Source organism: Protopterus annectens, chromosome 8.part0, assembly GCF_019279795.1.
Source record: "Protopterus annectens isolate FY-2018-M chromosome 8.part0, PAN1.0, whole genome shotgun sequence".
NCBI classification, from domain to species: domain Eukaryota; kingdom Metazoa; phylum Chordata; order Ceratodontiformes; family Protopteridae; genus Protopterus; species Protopterus annectens.
This window is the reverse complement of record NC_056741.1, coordinates 1,037,613,784-1,037,637,620: the sequence shown is the minus strand read 5'-3', so window position 1 is coordinate 1,037,637,620 and position 23,837 is coordinate 1,037,613,784. Positions and strand designations below refer to the sequence as shown.

The 23,837-nt window shown below is 38.0% G+C and overlaps 1 protein-coding gene across 2 annotated transcripts in view; it reads left to right on the top strand.

The window, feature by feature from the left end:
- Positions 1–23,837, top strand: part of LOC122809207 (chloride channel protein ClC-Kb-like) — a 1,320,353-nt gene that overhangs the window by 336,079 nt on the left and 960,437 nt on the right. For both annotated transcript variants that reach the window (XM_044080518.1, XM_044080517.1), the window contains one exon: positions 3,957–4,041. In XM_044080518.1, coding sequence (XP_043936453.1) covers positions 3,957–4,041 — 85 coding nt within the window. The remainder of the gene's footprint in view (positions 1–3,956; positions 4,042–23,837) is intronic.

Sequence of the window (23,837 nt, the reverse complement as noted above, 5' to 3'; positions counted from 1 at the left end):
ATAGCTTAGTATACATACTCTTATACACTTCAGTAATCAGCTAGCTACAAAAATTTTATAGTTCAGTAATAAAATTGTTTAAGTTATACAAACACATCAGTAATTAAATATATAATATATAAGCACCCTTATACAAGGAAATTCAAACAAAATTGTTGAACATACAGCTTAAAAAAGTTAAGTACAATTTAGCTCGGTTTGTACCTATTCCTAGATAAAAGATGACTAATTATGTCTATTATTAAAGTAAATTTATTCAGTCATTGAATGTAAGTAAAGTCAAAATTATAGAAACAAGAGTACACTGTGCCCCTGGGAAGCAGACTCTCAAATCTTTCTTCTCAGTGTCCAAATAAGAGTTTGTATATGCTTCTGAAATCTTGATGAAAATCAGTAGTGTACATACCAGGAAATGATTAACTGATGTACAAAGTCCTTTGTAAAAAGGGACATATTATTTGGTAATAATTCAGAATTATGTTTTGGTATGAATCAACACTGGCAGATATTTAGTTGTCATGTTGGCTTACATGACATGACTGTTTTTTTCATGTTAGGTCACCATTCCTATGTGCATCATGATGTTGCCTAGAATACTTTTACCTTATTATTCTTTTAAAAGTACCACATGCAGAGAATCCTAAGCCTTAAACATATGTCCTACATGGACAGACTCAAAAAACTTCAGCTATTCTCTGTCTCATATCGTCTACTAAGAGGTGATCTCTGCTTGACTTACAAAGCCATATCTGACCCAGCTCTGTTAGAAATGCTACATCTAAGGAAATCTCAATCCCTCCACACCACACGCTCCAGAGACCTCAACCTCATTACCACATTCAACAGAACATGCTGGAGGGACAGGTTCATAACCCAGAGACTGCCCATGTTCTGGAATAGACTTGCCATACATGTCAAACAGAGCACCTCACTGGCCCTCCTCAAGAGAAATCTCGATGAGTGGGTGGGAAATAGAAAGTTCACCCTGGGGATCACTCCAGTGGCTCTACTTGATAGAGACACTGGGAACTAACGTCAGGCGGCACAATGCCAAAGCACTTCTATGGGCTAGGCTTGTAAAGGTTCCAGGGCCATTAGCCTAGTACACACCTATGAACCTATAAGGAAACTGCATCCCTGATAGGTAGTGATAGTATATGAAACACTAGTCCTTGACTAATGCGTGCATGCATGAGTGAGTGTGTGTGTGTGTGTGTGTGTGTGTGTGTGTGTGTGTGTGTGTGTGTGTGTGTGTGTGTGTGTGTGTGTGTGTGTGTGTGTGTGTGTGAATTTGTGTGTTTGTGTGGATAAAAATAGTTTTATTCACATATCTTATAGGTTCATAGGTTCATGACCCTAGAAGGCTTTTTAAATCCTAGCCATACTTCTCAAATGTATGGCAGAAGTTTTGATATCATAGGTTTTTATGGGTGTATATATAACTTAGGCAAGAGTGGTCAAGCATTTACCATCTTCCTCTTTCTAATATAGATATAGGCGCCAGACCAGGATTAAATTTATGATTCCTCATACACTGCTCCAATTTGAGCCTGAATAATTGCGTGGAAGAATTATGCTTCACATGGATTGGAAGCCTGTTCCGGAGAAGGAGTAATCAATGAGTCACATACCTGTCCCTCCAACATGTCTTATTTATGCTGCAGCCAAGGTTTAGGTCCCTAGATTGAGTATTTCAGATGCTATTTGTTTTCAAGATGTTCAACAGTTCCATCAAGGTGAGATCAGAGGATGCTTTGTAAGCCAGGTATAGATCACCTCTCAGCAGTCTGTAGGAGACTGAATATAAAGATAGGGCTTTGACATGGTCCATGTAGGGTATGTTGTCTACACTATGTAATATTTTTGTGAGGAACCTCTACGGATACTTCAATTGTTGCATATGCCTGGTCAGGTACATACCAAAGGGGGCATTGTACTCAATGATTGGTCTAATGAGGCAAAGTATGAATACTCTCTAATAAGGTCTGACACATGCTAATAGCTGGTGCTAGAGTCACAGTCTAAAACTCAATATCAAGAAATGTATAATAGTATCTTCCAAACCAGGATGTCATAATCTTGCTTATAAGATGCACAACATAAAATTATTTTCCTTACTACAGTAGACATATGATAGTCAAAGGTCAAGTCACTGTCTACATGTATTCTCAAATTCCTGACCAATGGGTCTACTCTTAGGGGTGTATTATCAATGTAGTAATTTCCAGGGGGTGGGTGCTTTACTGAAAGATACTATTACACATTTTTTGGTATTGAATGTTAGGCTATTAGTAAGTGTCAAGTCTTCTTGGAGGATATTTGTGTCTTTGGGGGATTCTATGACTGTGTCTAATTTGTAATGGGGGACTCTGGTAGTGACTGCCTTTCTTTGGAGTTAGATGCTCCTATCCTGACTTGTTGCGTACTATCTGTGAGCCTGCTGGCTATCCAGCAGGTGATATAGGGGTTTATAATTATTCTTGTGAGCTTATCTACAATGCCCTAGTGGGGTATTGTGTCAAATTCTTTAGGCAGTGTGAGGTAGGCAGTATGCACCTTTTTGTTCTCACCCATTGCTTGGGCGACCTTCTCAAAGAAATCTACCAGCCTGAGTAGACATGACTTGCCTTTAATGAAACCAGGCTGGGTTGGATCCAGTGTTTGAAGGGTCCATATGTTGTTATTTATCATATACATGATAATGCTTTCCATGACTTACATATGAGGCTGGTCAGGCTTTTAGGTCAGTAGTTTCCTTGGTCTATGGATGGCCCACCATTGTGCAGAAGGACAGGAGTTAACAGTCCTTCATTCATTCAGCATAAAGCCTGTTTGGAGGCTACAGTTAAATAGTACTTCTATTGGGCCCTTTGCAATGTCTCTGTCCCTTAGTTCTGGACAGATTTTTCACAGTCAGTACAAAATATCATTACAATAAAAATCTACAGTAAATATTTGAAGTCTGCTTCATCTATGAATTGTCAAGTTAAAACTCAATGAATAACCATCTCACAGAGATCTGGTCATGAAATCAAACTGATGAAAAACAAAAGTAGCTGTTTCCTGAAGGGAATCAAACACCCTACACACCCAAGCTTGGGGAAAGTCTCTCGACTCCCTACATATAGACATTAACTCCATAGTCACACAAACTTGAAGAAAAGGGAAATTATCACAAAACAAGGAAATTATTGCTGGTACAGAGATTGCTCACCCATGAATATCCAATGGAAAACAATGATAAGTGAGAAGGGGTGAGTTGGATCTTTATGCAGTTGTTACTCTGCGTGGTCTAGGACTTCAGCATTTGTAGTAGTGCACGTACACGCCACACTGAACACCATCTAAGTAAATGGTACAGCCACTAATTAAGGAGATATGGATTTCCATGTTAGACTTTTCTACGTGAGTAGATACTTACAAATACGTTGCCAAAATATTTTGATGAATATCGATGCCACCAAATGGAAATAAAATTAAAATAGATTAAGGCAGTGTGTGTGTGTGTGTGTGTGTGTGTGTGTGTGTGTGTGTGTGTGTGTGTGTGTGTGTGTGTGTGGGTGGGGGGGGGGCACTCCTGTTTATCACATTTAAGGAGACTCTTGTCTAGAAGCCAAATCTGTGATGCTGTTGAGCCTTACTTTTTGGCTGTCTTGTAAATAAATGATTTGGTATTTGGAAGCCACGTACAGTTTAAATAAACAATGATTTTTATTATCAGCACTGCTGTACAGTTTTGCTGCATTATATACTTTTTAGTGTTTTCCAAAGTATTTAAATTTAGGTAAATTCTGTCTTTTGAGTTTTTAGTTGCAGATCAGACCTCTACATTTTAAGTTTGTAGTTAGCTCCATCACACTGCAGCAATATGAACTAATTAATATAATGCTGTCATGTCTTATGATACCAATGGGTGCACATTCTGTTAAAACATGTGTTTCTGTTTTCCTATCTAGAGACAATCATTGCTCTCTTCAACACAGCATTTAAAGTTGATTTTCCATTTGACATCCCAGAAATGATATTTTATGGCATACTTGGGTAAGTGTCAAACTTGTCATTATATTGCCTTTTTACATACATTTTAAGACATGAGAGAGCTTTATAGTTGCATACAGATGTGTGTATATGTATGTGTGTGTGTATTTCCACAACACTGTTTGCCAATGTAAAAGTAAGACTGTGCTCAGGTGGTATTTGATACTACCACTGCTACAATGTAAAGAGCGGTTGCCTGATGGTCAGATTGGATTTGAATCCCACCAATTCCAACCAATGTAAACAGCAAGGATGGTGGCTGTCAGATGGGGATTTCAATCGTACCACTGCTAACCAGCGTGAATGGCCACTACAAGTATATTTTCTTGAATCATATAGCTTGTGCTAAACAGGTTTAAGTATCCTGAAGAGCCCAAATATGACTCACTGAACAATTACTTAAATACATCCTAGCTATATGAAATTGCTAGAAATATGTACTACTTCCCTAAGAATGGGTTTTCACTAGACACACCCATGAACAGGATTCACACCAAAAACTCTAGCTCTCTAGACTGCTTTCCCACTACTGTCTTTGAGTTTTACTGCCTTTCAGCGCTCATCTCCTCACATTAATTCTAATTTAAAAACTTCTTACATCCACACACACACACACACACACACACACACACACACACACACACACACACACACACTCATTTTTATGGAAGGCTAGGCATTATTTCCTATACTATAGCCTTCTGTCTTGGTTCACAGTAGCAATAGCTTACCAAGTAGGGGACTTTTTAATTAGTGCTTCACTCTTGATAATAAACCATGTAATAATAACCCCCACAAATTATAGTCTGTAGCAAAGCAGATTGTCCAGTGGAGCTGGATTCAAGCAGCTTTGTCACCAGTTATCCATAAAATATCTTATATCAAATAATAAATACACACTTTACTTAGACAAGAATGAATTAAGATTTAAAGTGAGAGTTTAGAGATTTAACATCACTCATAGAAACAGAACATAATCCTTTTGAACAAATAGATTACAAGAAAGAAAGAGTTGCCTACAGCTATACTCTCTTTTTAGATATTCTTACCTAAAAGATTAATAATACCTAACCATTCTAGCTAAGTTTCAAAACATATTTCAGACAGAGACAAAATTGCAGAAAACAACTCACAAGTTACAGGTTGTCCACTATTCCTCTTCAACTGTTTGCATGTTTCCTTCTTTCTGCTCTTTCTCTCTGCTGTGTGTTTCATATCATTTCATACAGAATTCACAATGTAACTAAACAGGTTTCCCCACATTTACATAGTAGTGAGCCTATTTACTTGCTCATCATTAGCTGTCTCTGAATAATTTTCTAGTTACATTTTGTGATGTCTTAGCTTCATGTTTTTAGATAGGTTACCGATCATGTTTTTATATTTTCATACACTATGTGTAATTGATAGTGTTCCCATCAGCAAGGAATTATACATTTTCTATATTTTCTTTCTTTTCTGAGTTCATAGATAAAAGGGACAAGTTAATGAACACCAATGCCATTGAATGAGCATGTTTTGCAGATTAAATCACGTTTTACTTTACCTGTTGTAGGTTCTTCAACATATTGCACATCTGAAACAATGAAGATAGTGGTGTATTACAGCAGTAAGCCATGGCTGGGTTTGGGCAAATCAGCATTACCCCCACCCAGCCATGGGTTATTGCTATTATACAATGATATTATTTAAGAAAAAAATTACTTACTTTTCTTAAATAATGTCCTTGTATAACAGCGCTGTGGTGCTCTTCTGCATTTTCCCATGGTATCATGGGTCTTTCTTGATGTACCACACATGCGTATGGGACTTTTGTTCCCACACTTATGCAGTATATCAGGGCTGCGTAAAGGAAGCAATGGAGGAAAGGACGATCTCCATTGCTTTCTTGTTGTTGTTAATTTAAAAAAAAAATTAAATCTAGAGACTTTGAACATATGGCAGAAATGGGACAGAGAAGATATAAGGATAATCAGGTATGTTTCCCAAGTTTTGCATGATATATCTGATTGTCCTTGTATTTTTTCTGTCTTGTCTTCCTCATTAAAGAAAAGTAGAATTTCTGTAGCATATATTAATAGAAGAAAGTCTGGGCAACTGGACTTTTTCCACTGGTATATGCTCAGTTTACAATGGGCATGCTAGTTGGGCTGACCAATCAGCATGCCTGTTTTTTAATGTTAATGGCCAGTCATTCTATAATACATATAGACCTCTCCCTCTCTTCAATATATTCAGGCTTTTAGTTTTTTACTCAGAATAATCTATGACAATATATTGCTCATTACTGCAAACACATTGTCAGCAATGTGGTTTGAAATTAAAGACCATAATTTCACAAAGAAGTACTTCTCATACTTCCTGAAGTTGTTGCTGCAGCAACAGTTTATTAAGGTTTCTATTCTTTTAAAATTTGAGGAGGCACAAATAAGGACTGAAGACTGATATTCTTTCTAAGGCAGAATGTCTGCTTTCCTAAATACTGTCCTGATCTGTGGATAGAAAACTGGAACATGTAGCAGAACATGTGTGGTATTTTGATGGTTATTCTTTTGCCCCAGTGGGAGATAAATGTAAAATGAATATTGCCCCAGTCCACTTCAATAAAATCATCACGCCGAATGACATCTGACGACCTTTATTAAACTTCCATAAACATAACTTTGTTGACCAATATTTATTAATTAATTATAACTGAAACAAACCATAGGTGATATTAATCACAGCATAAACATCCATGTAATTTTAACTAGGACAGCATGATCTCGCTCATCCTAACCAAGTAATCAGTGTCCAAACTGCCACTTGCTTACTTTAATTATGAAGCAGCATCCCATCACTCACTTCATACACCATTTATTAAATTATACATCCAACCAAATAAGCAGTGGCCTTACCTCCGCTTGCTTATTTTACTTATCAAGCCACGTCCAGCTGTTCACTTTCCTATCCCAAGTCATTGAAATGAACATCCAACACCAGAGGGGGAACAGAAGAGGGCAAGCCTACCCATCTTATTCACCCACCAGCCTGATCAGGCTGTTCCACCTCTCTCCTACCAAACTTCCAACAACCCAACCACCCATTAAAAGGCATTAAGCCAAACTTCATTCAGTGTACTTCATCCTCTCTAACCAAACTAGGTCCGTGTCATCACCTCCCAAAGCCCTATCCCTTAAATAGCCAAAGTAGTCAATTGCCTAAACAGCTGAAATTCAACCACTGATCCCTCTCCAGTGCTAAAGAAACAAACCATAACCTCATAACCTAGCCTAACCTCTGTATATTACCTAAATTCTCACTTACCTAAGTACCAATAGTAGCTTCTTAGTTTCATAGGTTAGTACTAGGCTGTCGGCTTTAGGGCCTATACAAGCCTAGCCATAACAATTCCCTGGATATTTCTTCCCACAATATTTACTTCCCTGGATCCCTATGTAGCAGGGTGACTGACATGATCCCCGGGGTGAAATTCCTTTATCCCATCCAATCATCAAGGTTCCTTTTGAAGTGGGCCAAGGAGGCCCTCTGCTTGACATGTATGGGCAGTCTATTCCAGAGTATGGGGAGTCTCTGGGTCAGGAACCTATTCCTCCAGCATGTTTTGTTTATTGTGATGACAAGGTTTAGATCCCTGGAGCATGTGGCTCTGAGGGATTGGGATTTCTTTAAGTGGAGCATATCCAACAGCTCAGGGTTTGACATGGCCTTGTATCTTAAGCAGAGATCGCCTCTGAGTAGATGATATGCCACAGAGTATAGCTGGAGGTTTTTTTTGTTGGTCAGCAGAGGGCATCTGATTTAGGTCTGTGATCCTTTTAGTGAGGTATTTCTGCGGCTTTTCCAGCTGTTGCAGATGTCTTGTGAGGTACATACCAAACAGGACATTGTACTCTATAATGGGTCTAATGAGGGATGAGTAAGGTGGGACAATCATCTCCTTTTTTCTGGATGAAAAGCCCTTAGTGATGAGGTGTGTCACATAAAAGGATTTCCTGACTGTTGTGGTGATGTTGTTATCGAAGTTGAGACCACTGTCCACCTGTGTCCCTAAGTCTCTCATCACACTTTTGGTGTTTAGTGTACTGCCACTTATGTGCTAATTCATGGGTACATGTTTTTTCCCAAAGGGAATAACTATACATTTCTTGGCATTAAGCTTGAGCCCATGGCTCTGGCACCAAGCATCTGTTTTTGTAAGGCCATTTTGTAGAATATACACATCATTTGGGGATTCAATAATGGCTCCCAGTTTGCAGTCATCTGCAAACTTTTTTAGCCAGAGTCCCTTAGTGTTGGCTTGTACTTCAGAGAAGTACATGCCAAACAAGAGCTTTCCCAGGACTGAACCCTGAGGTACTCCACTTGTCACTTGTCTGGAGCTGAATTTGGAGTTGGCTACTTTTACAGTCTGGGTTCTGTCAGTAAGCCAGTTGGCAACCCATCGAGTGATGTAGGGATTTATGCCCAGCTTAGTAAGTTTATCTATGATTCCAGAGTGGAAGATGGTGTCAAAGGCCTTGGCGAGGTCCAGATAGGCTATGTGGACTGGAGACTGATTCGAAGAAGTCAATCAGGTTCAGAAGACAATAGCGGCCCTTCACAAACCCAAACTGGGTGGGGTCCAGTGTTTGAAGGTTGTCAATGTCTTTGTTTATAAGTTCCCTGATAATGCATTCCATGCCCTTGCAGATCAGGCTCATCAGACTGATGGGACGGTAGTTTCCGGGATCCAAGGTGAATCCCCCCTTGTGGAGTGAGATGACTGTAGCTGTGCGCCACTCAGTGGACACAAAGCCTGAGGTGAGGCTATGATAAAACATGACACTTAGGTGAGGTGCCAGTTCATTTTGTAGTTCATGTAGTACACATCCCAGGATGTCATCTGGTCCCATGGATGCTGTGTTCTTAGCTTTGGAGAGTGCGTTTTCTACCTGTATGGCTGTGATTACCAGAATTTGGAAATCTTTTGGTATTGAGATGGGCCCTTTAGGGGGTGAGAGGGGGGTGAAGTTGGCATTGAATCGATCTGCCAAGATATTGGCAATATCCTTGGGATCAGTATGTTTAATGCCATTCTGTTGTAGCTCAGAGCAGATCTGAGCATTGCCATTTAGATTCTTGACATAATATAGAATGCTTTGTTTTTGTCTTTGGAATCTTTGGAAATTTTATTTTTGTAACTAGCTTTGGAGGATTTTATGAGGGATCTCATCTTCTTACTGAGGCTGGTAAGGGAGTTTTTTGCATCCTGGGATTTTCCTCTTTTCTGCAACAGTTTCTTACTTCTGTTGTATAGTTTGTTTATGGCAGGGGACCACCAGATTGGCTTCCTTTTTTTGGAGGAGAGCATATTGGTTCTATTTGGGATGGCATGATTCATGCACAAGTGGATGTGCTCATACAGTGCCTTAGTGTAGGATTCAGCAGTCAAACTTTCGGCCCCAGTCTGCATGGGTGTCATAAAGTTTGTCACTTCTGACTTGAGTAGCATGAAGTTGGTTTTGGAGAAGTTTTTTACGGAGGTCTCCTTACTGGGGGGTGGAGGTGGGATGTGGATGTCAAGGGTGATTTGCTTATGGTCAGAGCTGAACAATGAGGCGGTAAACACTGGTGTGGAGCATCTATCTCCCATGTTGGTCATGACCAGGTCTAGAATATTGGAGCCCCTGGTGGGATTATGCATTAGTTAATCCAGGGCGTTGGAATTTATGAATTCCAACAACCGTTGGGCAAAGGTGTTGGTACCTGAGTAGTTTTCTCAGTTAATGCCAGGGTGGTTGAAATCACCCAGTATTAGGGTGTTGGTTGTATCTTAATATTTTCCAGTATGTTTAGAAAGGTGTAGTGGGAATCTTGGGGCATGATGAAGTATCTGTAGCAAGTTATAATTTGGATTGCAGTCTTACCTAGTGTGAGTTGCAGAATGATTCTCAGGTCATTACCTGCCACATGTACCACCAAAACACTAAACCCACGCCATGTAAAACCATGCAAGAACAATTGCACATCATCATGCCTAACTGCAACCCTGTTTTACTGCCCAATGTACATCATAATATCCAAAATTCAATTTCCTTCCCAAATCAATATAATAGCAATCCTGCCATCACACCAACTACTCACTATAAACAAGAAAACATTTAATGACATCATAGCATTTGCTGATGAACATCCACCATCCGAATGACTTCAACACATCCATAAAAGAAAATGCCACCTGAACTGTAACCCAATAAACATCCTTTACCAAATCCAGCCCTCACAACACAAGCTATCTTGTCAATAGCCAATGTCTATCAATCTTCACACTATCAAACCCACCCCAAGCCTTCAAACCAATGAACCACTGACCAGGATTAAGTTCACATACCCCTGTCACCAGTGTAACTATATACGCACAGTTATCTATGTTCCCAAGCCAGAGAAATAACCAAATCTTTCCCACCAAACTCTATCCCGCAGGCAACTGCACAACAATTTTAACCACTATGGCTATGCCCTACCATATGCCTTCCTTATAACGGGTGCTCCAAAGTCCTGTAACCCAAATTTAACCACGCTAGCAATGCCCTACCCAACCCTACCTACCAAAACCCTTCAAAGCAAAAAACCCGACCAAGATTTAGTGAGTTCACATAGCCTTGTTACCCATGCAACTATACTACTTTCAGCTAAATCCTCCTTAACCAACTGAACTGCCTTACCTTGTTCCCAAGCCTGACAAATAATTAAATATTACCCACCAAACTCCTTCCAAGAGGCAGTTGCAACACAAATGTAACCAATGTGGCTATCCCCTACCCAACAAGCAACAAACCAACCCCCCATATTATGCCCCCCACCCTAACACCTCCTGTCAGCTTTGTAAGCAAATCTAAATCCCCATGAACAACCCTAATCATCTGCTAAAAGGACATCCCTCTGAAATGTGCCAAAGGCACCACAGTGGTAAAACAGTACACCAACTTATAAATTCTCCCCCAAAACAACCCAAGTAAAGTGACTAACATGCAACTCCAGTAGCCCAAGAAGCTGAGCAACCTTAATCCGCTGCTTGTCCCTAGCTTTCTCCTCAGAGCTTACTTCCCATGTGTTACCTTTGCATCTGGAATGAAAAACAATGCCTTGCTTAAGCTGTCTAACTTCTGCATAGCCAACAAGGCACACAGTTCATCACATATCCCCAAAACACCTAGATACCTTGAATGATTCAGCAAATCCCACCTACTCCTAACAGTCATCCATATACCAAACCACCTCCTATCATCCCAATGTACAAGTCAGATGGTACACATGGTACTCACTCTGAAGACCATAACCTGGTATCTGACATTAGTAGAACCTGCCTGAAGGACAGATTTGTCCCCCAGAAAATACCACACCTTTAGGAACAAATTCAACTTCAAACAGAACACCTCATTGGCCCTCTTCAATTTCAACAACTGGGTGAGTAGCCCTAAATTCACCCTAGGGGTTTCACCCATGTCACTCTTGGATAAGGGCAACTGGAGCTGTATGTGGAAATAAGGATTTAAGTGGATATAAGGGTTGAACTTCTCTAGCTTGTAAGGACCCTAGAGCCATTAGCATAGTAACTTCCTATGATCTTATGATCCTAAGATTGTTGTGACCCAAGCCCCCATGTGGGAACACCACACTGCCCATAAACAATCCCCAACCCTGTTTTACCCTGCCCCAACATACCTCCTCCTCCTCAGCTGTTCCTGCAGTACACCAAAATGCATCAACTCTGACATGCCTTAATAAACACTGAATAAGTAAGATTACCTGCAACCTCATAGTCTAGCACTCCAGCAGCTGGAATATCCACCCCAGTAGAATCTCTTACCTTCCAAATCCATTTCCTTCAGGCCACAGACTGTTGTTCATTCAGCACTCCTCCAACTATGACCTCATTGCTCATTACATCTGCCAAAAGGAAAACTATGATAAATACTGTAGCAATTAAAAAAAGGATGGGGGGTACGAAGTACTGTAGCAATTAAAAAGAAAAGATCGGGGGGCACGTTTTATAGTCAACTCTTGTCAATCCCATCTGTTATTATGTGTTAGCCTCCTATACCTCCTCAATCCCATCTGTTATTATGTGTTAGCCTCCTATATCTCCTTCCAACTGCACAGGACGGAGTTCCACATGGTCCAACTATGCACCTCATTAGGAGTCACAGCAGTCCACACTTGACAAAATTCCACGCCAAAAAGCCAGCAATCCATATTTAAAATTACCTACTGATATGCATTCATTCATTAACATTTTTTTTAATTAAATAAGAAAACAGCATACTTTAACCCTCCTGTGAGCCCCCTAGTTGACATTGCTAATGAGCCATTGTATTCTGTGCTGCACATCATGCCCCCATTCGCCCAGTGTTATGATGGCTGATGTTCTCCATTTCAGAGATGGAAGGTTGACCTATGCAAAACTCATAGAAGAGTAGGTCACCAGGCTCTTCCCCCTCATCCACACTGACTACCATCCCTCTCAACCTCTTAGTGCCATACATCTGAACTTCTTATATTAATATATTCCTTCATTTAATTCTTTTTTCTTTAAAACAGGCCTGAACGGCTCACCCGCGCTTCCCAATTATCCCCCTACCCCCCTAATGGTCAGAACCACTCCATGCATACTTTCTGTCAAAAGCCACGACAATTCTCCCAGCAGATCAGCTGAGTAAAAAATGGCCATTCCCCTCCCTACAACAATGCAATTCTCCCACACTCCCAACCAGGCAGAGACTTTATGATTAAAGGACCGTCCGGCAGCAACCCCCTCCTTTTTTACACCGGACAGCAGCCTCATACTGCAAAAACCAGGGCTCAAGCCCTGCTTTACCCATCAGGTAGAACCCGGACCATGTCCAGACTTCCTGAGTGAAATCCGGACTTGGAGGTGGATACAAGCAGTTCAAATGCTTCAGCAATCACTCTAGATCCACTCCACGCTATACAGCATTGCCGAACCCAGCAACACTAGAATCCCAAATCCCAAGAGGCCTACTCTCCGTAACCAACACAGCCAAATGTGAGTGAAATTAGGAACAGTCAAGATTCTCCAATCACCAATGTCAGCAGCAACATACTCTGTGTCCAACTGGTGCACACTTACTAGGTGACCATCCCCCCATCATGTGTTAGGCAGAACAAGTAAAATTGTCAAGCCAATGCATAAAGCACAGAATGAATAATTTATTAATGCTGTAGCCATAACAATGAGGTGTAGCATGAAATAGAAACCAAAACCTCTACCAAAGGTATAAGCAAGAATATAAAAAGGGACAAGAACTTCAAATATATAAACAAACTGACCATCCACAACTGTCTTATAAAAAGTACTTATTGTATGCAGTGCTATATGTAAACAAACACATTAATTTTACCACCATTTTGTAACTTCCAGAAAAAACTCCAACATACCCAAAGACCAGAGAAAACATTGCCTAAATGCTCCAAGCAATTAGTCTTTTCCTGCAAAAAAACCCTTGTGCCTCTGTTCTGACAGATCAGCATAAACTGATGGTGGAAACTGTGAAGTGCATCATCACCTCTCCCCCTCATGTGTGTCTGCATGGAAACAATCAGAGAGTCAATTCCTCAAAAGCAACAGAACAGAGTCCAGTGCTGGAAACTACGTATCATACCTAAGAAATTCACTCTCACATTCAAAGATCAACCGATTTCACATCCTGACCACCACATGTTACGATCAAAGAATGCAGGAGACCTTATGCACTTGAAGTACCATTCCCTGGATGCAGTCAAAAGTGAATCCAACCATCGGAGCACAGGTTCCAAACAACAGCCTCAAAAATGTAGACTAGTTTGTTGTCTAAACTGTTGTTTTGTGGAGTCAAACATCCATCTAGCGAATACTACAGCTAGGTCATGCACAGCAGGGTACTGGCCACTCCAGCCATCTCTCACCCTCTGACTAAAAATAACATGCAGTCAAAAATGCTATCTCACCAATGTGTATGCATGAAAACAAAACAATGCCACCGATATTGAAACTCTGATGCCAAAGCAACTGCATAAAGCAGCATAGCATCCCCCAACCTGCACAACCAAACCAACTGCGTACTGCACCACAGCGACAAAGATCTCCCTACCAGACATTCACCATCAAACACCATGACACTGAAGAGATGGAAAATGAATACATTCATAAACAAATAAATAACTGCACCACAGATCTCCCCACCAGAAGACATTAACTAAATAAATAAAGTACCACACTATCATTAATCCACATTAAACCAAGGCCTATTGAATCTCCGAAACACCTACAAGTCATCATGGACGAAGCACCTGCTTTAGCAGGTTCATGGCAAAATGTGATTCCTTACCCAGTTACTCTTGCATAAACCCTTTAAGCACCTCCCTACTTGTACCTCATTTCCTCCCAATCATCCCAAATTCCCATTTAACCCATCCATTCCCCCTACCCTCTTAATTCCCACTACTATATCTATCTAACCCCTATCTGAAGATGTCCCTGGACAAATTGGTTTGTTACCAAACCTCATTTGTTTCACCATCAGCACAAGGGACTCATGGCAAAATGGTCAAGAGTACAGTTATGATGCAACTTTAATTGCATAAAAACTACAGCATACTTGGAACACAGTTGCTATGAATGTTTCTTCTCCTTTTCATCTGATGGAAAGGCTGTATGCATTATGAGTAGATAGCAGTCTTAATGGTGCAAGCACATTTGCACATATATAAATATGCAGTGTAATGCTTCAAATAAAACTACTATAATCACATGTGCCAAGTAAGAATCTATGGTATTATATGAACTCCTGTCTGTGTTAACGGGATTATCAGGAACAGATATTAAAAAGATGTTCAGCCTTATTAATATTCTGCATGATATCAAAGAGTACAACTGCTCTTCAGTTTTTTTGATTCTCATAATAGCAGCAAAATCAGTGGCAGATAACTTCAAAGTCCTTCAAGAATTAAGATGCTGTTTCCTCAAATTTTGAGCTGCTTCTAGTAATTATTACAATGTCGCTGCAATGCAAATTATGGTATGCAGCTAAGGACCATGAATGCCATGTTATAGAGTTTTGGATCATCTACCTCCCAGCAATGATAGCTATATTTGGAAAGATCCTCACCAGTAACTGGAAGCAAGATTAGAAAAACTTGGCTCTAGTGTCCTCCAGAAACCCCACATAAACTGATATTTAAAAATGCACAAAGTAAAACAGACCCAGAATGTATTCAGCCAGATTCTTCAGAATTTGTTAACATAATGTACAGCACATGCAGAATGCCAGACAATATGATGGAGATTTGGTAACTCTGATGGAAATTCAAGGCATCCTGCCTTAAAAATACATGATTACATATTACATCTTGTTTTTCAGATGCTACATTTTGCCAATCTTTTTGAGGTTTATTGTGTTACAGAGACACATGCACACTCAAACACACACATACTAACACACGCACACATACATGTACATTATTTATATAGGTCTGAGTTAGTGTATATGACTAATGCTCTAAGCAGTTAATGAGTTGCTTTCTATGCCCAGCGTACATGGTTTGATTACTTCTTCCACCTTTTTTTGTATGTATTTATATATGTATATATGTATATATAAATATGGATCTACTTCTAAAGCTCGAAGTTTCAAAACTTCAAATGGCCGAGATCAGAAGATTGAAGTTTTGAAACTATGAAAACGAAAGAAAAAAAATGAAAACAAAAACATTTTTTTAATGTTTTTGCAGGGGGCAATCCTCCCTCCATCCCCCACACTCCCTGCTAATTAAATATACCAACTCTGAGATCACACTACAGTGAGGAAAATGGTAAATGTCCCCTTCCGTGCTGTACAACAATCTCCATTCAAAACATTCAAAGTCTCAAAACTTCGATTATCTGGTTTTGGCTGTTTGAAGTTCAAAATTTTGAAATTACAAGCTTCTGAAGGGGATCCCTATATATCTACATTTATATATATATATATATATATATATATATATATATATATATATACACACACACACACACACACACACACACACACACACACACACACACGGGTTCCCTTCATAATTTTGAAATCCTGAAATCCTGAATTTAACTATTTCGAAATTAGAACACTGAAGCCTTGAAATCCCGAAACACAGAAGCGTGAAATTCAAAATACCGAAGTTTGGAGCTTCTGGTGTTGCGGTGTGTGAATGGATAGGTGTATGTTCAGGTAAGTATGTATGAGTGTGTTGATTAGGGGCTTTAGTGTATGTTAGTGTGTGTTTTGGCTGTGATGTGTGTGTGCAAGGGGCTATGAAATGTGTGGGTGTGAGTTACCTTTGTGTGTGTGATTGTGTGATCTCGGAATTAGTATATATAAGTAAGGGGGTTTGGGGGGTGCAGGGGGCTTGCCCGCCTGCTTGTCTGTAGTGTAGGATTGTATGTTCAATTGTGGGGGGAGATTGTGTCTATGTGTGTGGTGTATTTGCAGTGTTGGTTTGCGATTTTAAATTTCGCACTTATAGGGTTTCGGGATTTCAGGCTTTCTGCTATAGAATTTTGAAATACTGAAATTCGGGATTTCAGCATTTCGGGATTCTAATGAACTCATACACACACACACACACACACACACACACACACACACACACACATATATATATATATATATATATATATATATATATATGTGTGTGTGTGTGTGTGTGTGTGTGTGTGTGTGTGTGCATATAAATATATATATATATATATATATATATATATATATATGAATCTATGAATCTATGAACCTATGAACCTATGAATATATATATATATATATATATATATATATATATATATATATATATATATATATATATATATATTGGTTTGGTTTCAGTCTGTCTTAAACATAATTCTGGTTTTCAGGCTCTGCAGTGGAAGCAGATGTTCCAGTTTTTGTATATAGCTCTTCAGTAATTGTGCTGGCAAAGGTCTACATGTCAGTGGGTAACTGTATATTCATAAGTTCATACGTTCAACCACAGCATTCACCTCATGGCCTTCAAGGAACACTGATTCCTCAAGAAATAGTTGAAAGGCTTTATCACTGGCCCAAGTGTCTAAGTTAGATTTAAAGTCTCCAGATTTTTTGGACCTCCTTATCCAGATTGGCATCTTATTCTGTAGTTTGGTGAGTTTGATGAATTCCTAGTACTAAATCTTCCTACTTTGTTATTTATTTTTATTTATTTTACATTTGTTGACCGAGATTTTCCAGCTGAGCTAAGTGGTCCTTTTTCAGCAGAGGCCTGGGGAGAAAAGCTCCACATGTTCTGCAGATTATAATTTACAAAAATAAGTAAACAATCAACAACTGGTTTACAGAAAATATTCAAAGCAACGTATACATAAAAACAAGGATTTACTACAGTAAACTAATCATTAAGTCTGTCAGATTTAGAATACTGCATCATACAGAAGGACTCACAATAGTTTTCTCACCAGATGTAAAATCTTACATTATGCAGATAAGAATTATGCAATGTGCTTCGGATAGAGAAGTTAATGTGAGACAAGGTCTAGAGAGTTAGAGAGAGTTACATAGGTTCAGAGCAGGTAGAGGTGTGCAATTAGGGTTGATAAGCTGTTTAAGGGGGGGTGGTTACAGAGGCAGGTCCATTGGCTTAACAGGTATTCTTTAGTGGCTAGCTTGAATTGACTAATTTGCTTGAGTGACCTGATCTCTAGTGGGAGTTTGTTCCATGCCTTGGAAGGATTTTAGCTATAGAGAATACATCCTTTCTTTCCAGAGAATACTTTGGATACAAATTTTGTATTATAGTGTCTAAACATTTTTGGACAGATAAAGACTGCTGTGGTGTACATTAGCTGCAAAACTGCTTTGTTAAATATGTTATATGCTGCCATCAATTTACCCCGACTTTGCCTGTAGAAGAAAGAAAACAGTTATTAATACTTAACATCTAGATCCATAATATAAGTGACTTGATAGAATTTTCTTAAAACATTTCCTCTGGATACCTTTTGAAATTTTTAACTGTTTTAGTGCAAGTACAAAATATGATATTATACTCAATAATACATCTGATGTAGTTATATACAGCATAACCAATGCATATTTATACAAATTGTTGCATTTTAGTAAAGCTGAGTATATGCCTGTCTAGGGTTCCTATCATATGATTGAAGTTTTAAAACTTTGAATCATTTAAGGGCGAATTTTAATGATCGAAGTTTAAAAGTTCGAATCAAATGCGATAGAGCATGGAAAGGGAAGATTTTCCTTTACTGCACTGTAGTGCAATCTTGGAGTTGGTATATTTAATTATCGGGGTGTGGGGGCGCAGGGGGGACTTGCAACCCTGCATAGAGCTTTTTTTTTTTTTTTAATGTTCGAAGTTCCGTGACTTCAATCATTAAAGTTCATGCTTTAATGATTTGAAGTTTTGGAACTTCAAGCATATGATATAGACTCCCTGCCTAACAGTTGCTGCTAATTCTCTATGATTTGTTTCATGAGTTTTTAGCAGTGTCTGCAGTTCCCTCACTTGACCATTCACTTGCAGGTAGTTAGAATTAGAAATCAAATATTAAAATTCCTGTTGTTCTGAAAGTATCACCAATTCCAGATTTGCATGCTACAGGTAATTGATATTACTAAACTGACAATCTCATGCCTTGAAAGGATGCTTTTTATGCATTAATCACAACTCTGCTTACACTTTCTGGTAATCTCACTGTTTTTGGAAATTTCCATTAATCTGTAGAGTTTGTGTACACAATGTTAAGAATGAAACAAAAGAAACATTTTTCAACATTACTGCATTATCTTCCAGAAACAGAAAAAGAAGAAATTACCTATTGGAGTATTATTACTGAACTCTACAATTCACCCTATGCATTTCTGAAATGTGTGCTGTATTTCACACTATGCATTTCTGAAAGGTGTGCTGTATTTGGATTGACATTCCTGTGCAGCATAAAACTTTACAGAATTTCCCTTGAGATTTCATAGTTTCAAAGCCAGAATTTTAGGTGATTATACACTATTAATTCATCAACCTAAAACTTTTATACAACACACCATTTCTTTGAATGAAAAATATTGCTAAATATATTTCCTCACCTTAAGTTATTACACAAAGTATGTTTTTCTCCATATCAATCTCATTACAGTGGTGAAGCCCTTAGAGGTTATATTCAGTCATAAGCAATTGTGAAATTATCCTGTTAACTTCAATTCTTCACCTAAGCACATCTTCTAGATGCCTTTGCAGACACAAAAGTATATATGATGATAATACCAGCAAAGGAGCAACCCAGGCTACGTTTAAACAAAAATATGGCATATAATGTCCAACTCAATCTCACAGGTCAGGAGACAGAATATCAAAGCAACAAAATAAAATAGATCTTAAAGTATAAAATCCACAGGTTTATTAAAAATGGTAAGCGCTTTCGCATAACAGCTTCATCAGACCAGATACCAAAAAATGTGTCAAAACCTTATATATACATCACAGAAAACTAATTAACATCAATTAAGTAATTAAACCATAAAGTCAATTAGATATTAATAATGGGCCACTAAAAATCCAACTAACTGATGAACTAGGCATACTAAACATAAACAGATCAATCCCACAGAGAAAAATACAAATATGCATAAAAATATTAAAAAGCACAACTTAACTGACAATGATTTCTATAATTGTACTTCAATGACATACATTGTAAATGCTAAATATTAATACTGAATATACTAAATGATGCTGTAATGAAATAAGCCCACTAACAAAAGAAAACATAACAACTGCTTAATAAATGAATATTATTATACACATACATGTAAATAAAAACAAATATGCATCTGTAATAAACCTATGTACAAGACAGGACTATGCATATAAAGGACACCTACCCTAGCATCATTTACGCAATCTCCTTTTCTTTAAAAAAGGTTTAATAGATGCCCTTTCATTTAAACCTTTCCCTCTATCAGCACGGAGAATAACAATCCAGCAAGTCTCTCTATGTTCAAAATATCCCCTTCCCTAATACTAGGGAAAATGACCTCAATAACCTTAAACCTAAAGGTATGGGCATGACCATGTTCTAGGACATGTTTAGAGAGTGTATTATGTGGGGAGCCTTTTTTAATGTGATAAATATGCTCCCTCATTCTATCACAAAGTGTTCTACTTGTTTTCCCAACATAGAACAACCCACATATTGTACATTCTGCTAAATAAACAACATGAGGAGTCATGCAGTTCGCAACCACCTTAAAGGAAAATTCCCTACGAAGGTCTGGATGGTAAAAGACATCACATGTATTAATATATGCACAAAAATTGCATGACCCACATAGCAAGGTATGGCCAGTGGACATAGCCATATCCAAATGTCCCCTATCAAAACATAATAGCCTTTTCAAGTTCTTGTGATTCTTGAACCTAAACTTAGGTCTATCTCCCACGATCCTACCAATCTCCTCATCAACTAAAAGGATTGTCCAATGCTGATGGAACAGATCAGTGACCTGTTTATGATCACTTGTATAGAACAAGGGGATCCTAATGCCAGGCACTGTATTATTGTTAGTATTACTAGCACCGCTAGTTTCTAAAGCAGGTCCAAAATAAGGTCGTGCTGTGGTTGATCTCAGTTCTATGAGGTCCGACCATTGTCTATTAATTTCATTAGTAGTATACCCTCTGCCCAATAATTTGTTTGTGTAAACCTACAATCTCTTGTTGAAAACCATCAAATAATGGATTTAACCTCGAGGCTGTCATGCCCTGTCCTCTAATCAAATTCCTAAATATATAGCCAGGATGCATACTGGACCTAAAAAGGAAAGCATTTCTGTGACATGCTTTATGAAAAATACCTGTATTAATCGTATGCTTATTCAACTTTTCAATATACAAGTCCAGAAACTCAATACATGTGTAAGACCAACTATAAGTGAATTTAAGACAATCAGTCAAATTATTCACAATACCAAAGAACTGTACTAATTCATCAGATGACCCTCTCCACAACAAAAACAGGTCATCGATGAAACGTCGATAGAATAACACATGTTCCTTAAAACCCATAAGGGGGACTAATACATTCATCTCCCAATGTGCAAGAAACATATTGGCATAACTATTGGCACAAGAAGTGCCCATAGCTACGCCATGCTTCTGTAAATATATTTCCTCACCAAAAATGAACACGCTGTTCTCAAGTACAGTCTCCAAGAAAAAACAAGTCAAATCAACATGCTTTGATGAGTAACCACTATGTAAAGATAAATACTCATGTACATATTGTACACCCAGTTCATTGGGAATCATGGTAAATAATGACTGGACATCAAGGGTAACAAAAATCACGTCACTAACGTCATGAAAATCTTATATCCATATCAATCTCAGTACAGTGGTGAAGCCCTTAGAGGTTATATTCAGTCATAAGCAACTGTGAAATTATCCTGTTAACTTCAATTCTTCACCTAAGCACATCTACTAGATGCCGTTGCAGACACAACAGTATATATGTTATATTTATATCTTTTCTACCTGCTTATATTTGACAAATGAGTCACACTTCTGTAATCACAGCATCATTCACTGCAGTCTTGGCAGTGTCATGTAAAACTTCATAAATATGAGCTGCATTATTTTATAGTCCATTTCAAACAGCATTTTTTACCATAAACATACTCACAAAACATCACAGTGGTATACTGCAGAAAGTAAGTTTTTAAGTGTACCATTTCTAGTATTTCATAAAGGCTGCAAACCAATAATCAGCTAGTTGATCATACCAGACCTATTCCGTCCACCATCTGCTTGTAATATGACTGAATTATTTGTATCAAAATACTTTACTATGATTACTTTATTTACTAAACATTTAAGCATTTGAATGTTCTGTTTTATTCCTTAATATAATAACATTCTTCAGCTTATTCCTAAGATTTGCTTTGTATCAAACATATATCCAAAATATTCAGAATAACCTTCAAAATATATTGCATCTTTTCAACAAATGTAATGAGACTGGGTGTTGGAGGAAGAATTTACAGTACTTTTCCTTATTTTGTAAGTGTCTGATTTCAGTCCATAACACATGGCTTGTATATCTCTGTCCTGCATGTCTGATGCTACACTTATTTTTGTTCAGTTTGAGATTATTCTGTTCCCATCTTCAGTACCATAGTTAGTCTTTCATCACTTTCTTTTTTCTCTACTTCTGTATTAGAAAAATCATCAAGAAGTATTAGCAAGTTTCCTTAAGTCTCTCAATTATTTGTGCAACAGCTCTACGAAAGAGTACAAATGCTGACAATATATCAAATGGGAATTAGTCTCAAATATCTGTATCTTTCCTTAGGTGAATTAAAATTGCATAATGAGAACCTTAAACAAAATCCCTAGCTGGAGTTAGACACAGAAAAAATGTTTTGTTTTTGACATTGCAGATACCAGTTCTTCATCTTCATGAATTGGAAAGTGATCTCTTTTTCTAGCTTTAGTAATGCCCTATGAATCAAGAAACAGGCAACGTACACCTGTTTTCCAATTTCAATCATGTTGACCATCTATTCAATTGAAATAAGATATTTCATAACACACCTGGGTGTTCTAAGCAGTTTAGCTTATTCTCAATTCTACTTATCAAAGCTATTGGAACTATCCTTGGAACATGCATTACCAGTAATGCTACAGGATCTGTCTGAATTTGAAATCCTATCAAGCAGCCTACATCAATAAATACATCTTCATGATCATTAAATATAGACAAAATCCTGACAAACAGCCTACACCAACAAATAATCCTCATACTCCTTAAACAAATCAAATCAAAAGCCTGATTTTTGTATATCGATACTCTACTTCTGTATTCACATTGCAAAACTATTCACCATGACAAAAAAAAGATCAGGGGGCATGGTCAAGATGGTTGCTTGAGTACATCACATTTTACGAACTCTGTACTATTAGAAAAAAAAAAGTTGACAGGAATTTGCTATAAAATGTGGTCCAGTCAATGCAAGAAATGAAGGGAAATGTGTATTTTGTGTCAGGATCAAATCATATTAATCAGAAATTAATTATTCAAGAATAAATCCTGTCAGAATATTTATCAACAGTCCAGTTGAAGAATGCCAGTTTCCAAAATTACTGGGCAAGAGAATATCTCTGCAAACAATGATTTCCAGATGATATTGTCATCCATACAAGAAGTATCCTTTAAAATAAACACTATGGATAAAAAGGAATACTATATACAAAATAATGGCAACAAATGGTTTAAAATTCTAAAGCATATGGTCCAAAACCAAAATGCTAATATGTACAGTATAGAAACAAGTTTAAATGACATCAGGAGAAGTCTGGGTGAGCAAGAAAGCCACATAGACAGTACTTAAATAAGTTTAAATGACACTGGGGAAAGACAGTGTGAGGAAGAAAATCACACTGAATTTTTGCTAAAACAGAATAACTGGCTACTAGATAAAGTAGCTGACTCAGAAACTGTGGGAAGAAATAATGTAAGATTATTTGGTGTACCTGAGAAAATGGAAGGACAAAATATGGTTAATTTTGCACATCAACTTGATTCCAAAAGTGCTAAACTTTTATGAGGGCTAGTAGTATGGCATATAGAGAGAGAGAGACCCCATAGACCTCTCACAAAACCTACAGCTAAGGAAGGAGTCCCTCTCAGATCTGTAGCTGTCAAACTCATTTTACATCCAGATAACAAACTTGTTATT